We start from the raw sequence: 7047 nt of genomic DNA on the forward strand, positions 1-7047 counted from the left end.
ATTTTCTCGGCATGGCGCTGTTTATGGTAGAGCTTAGCCTTCAGGCCAATCATTTTTTTTGCCTTCTTTGAACGTTCGTGGGCCTCCCGACCTTCTTTCTTTCTCTTTTTCTCATGGTAATCCAAACGATATCCATATCGTTTGCGGTGCAGTTCAATATATTCATTTTGTGGCATGATGACAACCGCGGAGCAGCGGTCCGCGACCTCCCGGGTATCAAAAAACTCTCAACTTCTGGGTGTCACCGGCCCACGAGTCCGCCTCGTTCAGTCGTGTCAATGTTTTCTATCTTCTGCACCTGAGATTCTCTCTTCTGTCTCTTGTATTCTGTTTGTGATGCTTGTGTCTATGACTCCTGATCTCTTTCCTTGGTTTCCTATCTCCAGGTTGTCTCCCTTTGTGATTTCTTTATTGTTTCTACTTCCATTTTTAGATTCTGGATGTTTTTGTTCAATTCCTTCACCTGTTTGATTGTGTTTTCCTATAATTCTTTAAAGAATTTTTATGTTTCCTCTTTAAGTGCTTCTAGCTGTTTTTGCCTGTGTTCTACTGTATTTCTTTAAGGGGGTTATTTATGTCCTTCTTAAAGTCCTCTATTATCATAATGAGGTGTGACTTTAAATCTGAGCTCTGGTTTTCTGGTGCGTTGGAGTATCCAGGTCTCTCTGTGGTGGGAGAACTGGGTTCTGATGATGCCAAGTAGTCTTGGTTTCTGTTGCTAATGTTCCTGCCCTTGCCTCTCGCCATTTGGTTATCTGTGGTGTTAGCTGGTCTTGCTGTCTCTGACTGTGGCTTGTCCCTCCTGTAAGCCTGTGTGTCAGCACTTCTGGGAGACCAGTTCTCTCTAGGAGGAGTTTGGGTGTGACAAGAGCTGTGGCACAGGGTCACTTCCGAGCTAGATAGAAACTGGAAGGATCCTGTCCCAGCCTGCTCCTCCATTCCTGTGTCCTTCAGGGTTCAGGCAGGTGCCTCTGAGCAGAAGTGGTGGTCTTAGGTCTGTGCTCAACAGACGTGTCCGCAGTCCTGGGAGACCAGCTCTCTCCAGGTGGTATTTGGGCATGGAGTGCTGTGGCACAGGATCAGGTCCAGGTACAGACAGAAACCAGCAGGCGATTAGCACACTTTTGTTTGTTTGTTTGTTTTTTGTTGTTGTTTTTTTTTGTTTTTTTGAGACAGGGTTTCTCTGTGTAGCCCTGGCTGTCCTGGAACTCACTTTGTAGACCAGGCTGGACTCAAACTCAGAAATTCACCTGCCTCTGCCTCCCAAGTGCTGGGATTAAAGGCGTGCACCACCACACCCGGCTAGCACACTTTTTAATATCTCCTTATAATCTACAGATTTTGACTCTTATTTATTTACTGAAGAAATGTGGTTCTTTTGGCAATAGTTTCCTGTATTGAACAATAATTCATTTTGTTCTTGAGTTCCCATGGCTCTTACAAGTTCTCCTCCTTCCATCACTCCCCCTAATGAAAGCTAGAGGGAAATTTTAGCTTTGACTGTTAATTTTCAACAAGACAGCTTGTAGCTGGGTTCGGCAATACAGGCATGTGTTTCTAGAGCCGAGGAGGCTGGAGTAGGATCCCAAGGTGGACTATAGCAAGAGCTGTCTCTGAAACCATAAACAAAATCAGACACGGTGCTGGGGAGCAAAGGGGAGTTCCTGACTTTTAAGTGGTAGTATGTATTAAGTAGGGGCATGCAATTTTTAGAATCTCTCCATATTGCTATTGAAGTATTTTATAGATACATTATTTTTCTAGAGATATATCTGACTGTTATTATTCTATTAAAATAGAAATCAATCTGACCTCCACTGTGTGTACTTTCTCCACACACTGTCTTTTCCTGCAGGACCTCCGGAGCTTCTGTCCCCTCTCTTCACCTATGGGCCTTTGAGCCAGGTGTGCCCTCTGGTGGGGCTATCCTGTTCTGCTCAGTGTCTGAGGAGTCCTCCAGTCCCCTTAACCTCAGATTAGGTCATCCTGTATGTTTCTATGGCACTTGTATTTTCCCTGTAGTAACAGGACTTCTTACGGACATTTGGGTTCCTAACCATGTTGCACTCACTATTTTCAGTTCTGTATACCAATTATATTGAGTCAAGATAAAAACTAAGAAATACGCCTAACAGGTAGATCTCTAGGTTCTAGACCAGCCTGGTCTCCAGAGTAAGTTCTAGGACAGCCAGGGCTACACATAGAAACCTTGTCTCAAAAAACTAAAACCAAACCAAAACCAAACCAAACAAACAAAAAACAAAACAAGGAAAGAAATACGCCTAAAATGTTATAGATTACAGTTGCAGAAACAGGATCTTAGGTAGGTTAAGTAAGGAATGTGGGTTTTTTCCCCCCTTGTTTATTGTTTGCTTGCTTATTTTGAGGCAAGGCCTCACTATGTTACTGCAAAACACAGATACCACAGTCGGCAGGCTAGATTAGAAGACATTCCACTTAATCACCTATCCATTAAAACGTGCTCACACTCAAAACAGTGCTTCATTAAGTCACGGGCGAACTCGGAGTTGTTTGTTTGTTTTGGTTTTGTGAGGCAGGGTTTCTATATATCCCTGGCTGTCCTCAGAGAAATCCCCCTGCCTCTTCCTCGTGAGTGCTGGGAGTAAAGGCGTGTGCCACCATGCCCGGCTCAACTTGGTGGATGTTATCCTGAAGTTCATCATTTATTATTAGCCATTTATTATGTGCTCTTTACTAGACCAAACACAGTGACAGAAGTAAATATCTCCTTTGTGTCTGATAGGTTTAAGTCTGCCTCAGATCCCTGTTCTATAGCAGTCCTGTTCCCTTCCTTACAGGTAGCTACTGTTGTTAGAGGCCCAGGTAACAGTTTACCTTTAAATTAGAGCAAGTTGATTCTCATGTAGGTAGGCTTTGAAATGGATGTCAAAGGAGTCTTTATTGAATAATTGCGGGCAGTTAAGTAGGACTTTAGTGGCATTTGTTTCCAATAAGATCACAAGATTCTTTTCTCTGAAAAATATTGTCAACTTACAGAATCAACTAAGTCATGACAGAAAACATTTAAGGAAATGGCCATCTGAAGAAGAGAAAACTGTTGTCACATACCCGAAGAATGACAACTTGGAAGCCAGCCCGCCTGCCAGCACCCTCGGCACTGAGGCTTCGCTGAATGAGAGCCCCACCGACGGCAGCGAGAGAGACGCCAGCGTAGACAGCAGCGTGGATGCTGACAGCGAGGCTTCGGAGCCCGAGGGCGCCTCCAAGCCGCCGCCGGCTGTGCTGCTCCGGGCCAGGGGCGATTCCTGCGGGCACACGGAGCAGCACCCACACCTCCCACTGGCAAGTGAATTGCCGCACGCCCAGGAGACGCTCGGTGGCGAGGAGGAAATGGCGGAAGCGATTGCTGAACTTCATTTGAGCGGCACTGTAACTGGAAATAGAGATTTCCACAGGGAAAAACAGCCACTAAATGTCCCAAATAATTTGTGTTTTTCAGAGGGAAAACATACGAGGCTTCACAGTGCCCAAAATGCTTTTCAGACTCTTTCTCAGAGTTATGTAACTACTTCTAAGGAATGCTCAGTCCAGTCCTGTCTCTACCAGTTCACATCCATGGAGTTACTCATGGGCAACAATAAGCTGCTCTGTGAGGACTGTACTGAAAAGAGACGGAAGTGCCAAAAAGAAACCAGCTTTGCAGGTAAACATCTCATTGCCTGCTTTCTGTGTTTCTGATGGACTGAAGCTAACTCGGGGTTTATAGCTCCTTAATAGGTGACCCCAAGTTCCTGTGTGCCTTGAGCCTCTTGGCACAGGCCTTGTCTTACTTGGGTCTCTGAAATCAGGACACTGGCTAGGCAGAGTAGATTCCCAGGAGAATTTGCAGTAAGTGCAGAACAAGAAGTACACTTCTCTGACTTGAAACTGCAAACCCATTTGCAATGGAATCTGAGGGGTCTAATTATTTAAAGCCTTTCTGAAATATCCCTAAAACTTACAGGTGAATCGCTAGTAGGACTTGCAATCACTGCCTCCACAAATCTCCTCTAGTTCTTATAAGTCCAATATATGTATTTGAAGTTCTTAAATATATTTATGCCATGAATCTAGTGCTTGCTTGATTAGAGAAAGATGAGAATCGTCACCTGATGAATTTTCGCTAGCATCAGTGAATGCAAAGACTGTTCTTGGTGGCTGCACTGTTGCGGGCTGCGGGGAGGGCTTAGTAGATATGCTGAAACAGGCATGAAGACCTGAGCTCTGACCCCCAGGACGCACGTAAAAGCCATGTTATAAGTAATATGTTCAATGGAATTTTACAAGTAAATCTGTTATATGTTACGCAGAAAAGAAAGCAGGAGGAGTTTATACTAATGCCAGGAAGCAACTCCTCATATCTGCTGTTCCCGCTATCCTAATCCTTCATCTTAAAAGATTCCACCAGGTAAGCGTCCATTTAGCAACACTGTTTCATGATATGTTCGTAGAGTCCTAAGTCCTCTGAGAGACTGTTAAGCTTTAGAAAGTGTTTCCTGGAATTAAAAAAATTATGTGAGATTTCTTGTCCTGGGTGACTGGAGGGGGGGGAAGCTTGACTAACATTGAAAGGTGTAAATGGTAGGAACCTAAGTGATGTCTCTGAGTGGTGTGTGGTCAGAAGCCCGTCTTAATGGAGACTAAATGTTACTAAGAAGAATTACAAGGAGCTCCTGTGATGGTGTTTGAGCTGACCACTGCTGACTAGAGACTAAGCAAAGGAAGGGGGGGCCTACACCCACACCACAGGGCTTCCACCCAGATGCTTTTAATGATAAGGAAAAGCTGGCCTTGCTGTAACTGTTTATGATTCTAACTTTGGAGTTTGTTCAGTGGGGGTTTTCTTTCTTTTTGGTGTTTGGTTTGAACTTGGTTTGAACCGGGTTTTCTGTTTGCTAGGCAGTGCTCTGCCACTGACATCTTGTGCCCTGTTTTTCTTTTCTCTTTTAAATTTAAGAGACAGGAGCTTGGGAAGTTGCCCAAGCTGGTCTAGAATTTTCTGCGTAGCCTGGAGGCATCATAATCTTGCTCAGGCCTCCTAAGCAGCTGGATTAAAGACCTTTGCTAAAGACCTGTGTCGCCATCCCTAACTGCTCTTTTTTAAAAAAAAAAAAAAAATTCTCTGGAAGAAGAAATAAATATAGATCTCTTTTTGAAAAGAGTTTTTTGTTTGTTTGTTTGTTTTGTACTTTAAAATAAAATTAGTAATTGAGGGCTAGGAAAATAGCTCATAGCTCAGTTGGTAAAGTGGTTAGTAAAGGCACTTGGGGGATGGGCAGGGGGAAATCATTGTGAGTACAGCTGGAGGTACGTGGTGAGACCTTAAACAACAACAACAACAACAAACACCCAAAGCAAAACAAACATGAAAGCTCATGATTCTCTGTAACCCATTTTATGGGAACCTGGTGGAGAGCTGTGGTATCTCATCTTATCTGGGTACCTGGTGAAGGGGCGTCTCCACCAACTATGAACAAGGAAGGGCATGCCAGATGCAGAAACTAATTTGTTTTGTATTTGATATTTGTGTCCTTGTTTGACCAACTCAAAAAAAAAAAAAAAAAAGAAAAAAAAGAAAAAAGAAAGAAAGAAAAGAAAAGAAAACCTTGTATACTTTAAAGGAACCATTTATGAATACTTCAGTCCCTTCTTATTCCGAAGCTGAATGTAACCTCAACAAAGCCATCGACTTGTTCCCAAGGGTTGCAAATGATGGAGATGAGTTCCTAAGTAACATCTAACTTTGTTTCTTTGTATCTCTGAAGTCATGTTTTTCTATAGAAACTTTAGAGCTCTGTTTCAGAACCATACCCAACACTTAAACGCAAACCTCAGCTGAATAGAGAGCATTGTCATAGACATACCAACTGACTGAATTTGTAACTATGCAGACAACTCTTAAAGTCTGATAAGAAAAGTGTTGGCTCCAATAGAGGAGTGTAGAGCTTCTGAATAGGGAATACAAATTCGAGTCAAGTACAAAATAGGCCCATCTTTTCAAGCAAATTCAATATAAAAATGAGATTTCCTTTTGTAACTGTGCAATTTAGCAAAGATACAGAATTGTTTGGGGCTAAAGGAAGGCCTAGACATGCACATGCGCCAACAGTGGGAGTTTGCACTGGTAACACTACCTAGAAAGTCAGTAATTTATATCAGGTGGTGTAAATGAAGTAATTTTTTTTTTTTTTTAAGTAAAGGTATTTCCCTAATCAATCTCACTTCTAAGAACTTGCTGCACTGAAACAGAGGTATACCCAGAATAGCCATTTCTCTTACAGATTAAACCAGATGGAGGATTTAGCATCTAGTGTATAGGGCATCTGATTTATATTCTAATGACTAGGGGAGAATCATTCTGTTAAAAGAAAAACAAAGGGCAAATGACTGCATACATAAAGCTACTTTCTTAGAATTATCGCCTAGAAGAGGATTCATCCTCCAGCCCTTTATAGAAGCTTTTCTATAAAGTAGTTCTAAATACTCTCGGTGTGGCTGGGGAGAGCGCACTAGTCTGAGCGACCTTATTGCTGTATTGGATACTTAGAAATGTCACCCGATGAAACAGAAGGCAAAGAAATCCAATACAGCTTGGATAGTTGTTCCTGTAGGTGATCTCTGGGACCCGGGGAGATGGCTTAGCTGATGAAGAGCCTGACATATAAGCAGAAGCACCTGAGTTTGGTCCTAGATACATGTTAAAAACAAAACCAGAAACCTGGTCATGGTTCATGCTTGAAGTGTCACGTGAGGGGGGGTAGTCACAGGCTGACCAGCCGGCATCGTCCAATTGGGGAATTGAAGGCCAGGAAAAGACTCCATCTCAGGAACCAAATGATGATACCTGCGGGATGACGTCCAAACAATGACGCTAGAAGTTGTCCCCTAGCCTCCATACATACACACACATCCCCAGTACATACACATGTTAACAGGTCACATGGACAACATTAGTTAATTGGTATATTGTGACTAAAATGGTTTTTTTTTTTTTTGGTTTTTTTTTTTTTTTTTTTTTTTTTTTTT

General features: G+C 42.7%; 1 protein-coding gene across 5 annotated transcripts in view; it reads left to right on the top strand.

The window, feature by feature from the left end:
- Nucleotides 1-7047, top strand: part of Usp45 (ubiquitin specific peptidase 45) — a 64922-nt gene that overhangs the window by 50498 nt on the left and 7377 nt on the right. For all 5 annotated transcript variants that reach the window (XM_021222213.2, XM_021222214.2, XM_029533384.1 and 2 more), the window contains 2 exons: nt 3019-3685; nt 4332-4429. In XM_021222213.2, the coding sequence (XP_021077872.1) occupies nt 3019-3685; nt 4332-4429 (765 nt within the window). The remainder of the gene's footprint in view (nt 1-3018; nt 3686-4331; nt 4430-7047) is intronic.

This window comes from Mus pahari, chromosome 22 (genome assembly GCF_900095145.1).
Source record: "Mus pahari chromosome 22, PAHARI_EIJ_v1.1, whole genome shotgun sequence".
In the NCBI taxonomy this organism is placed as follows: domain Eukaryota; kingdom Metazoa; phylum Chordata; class Mammalia; order Rodentia; family Muridae; genus Mus; species Mus pahari.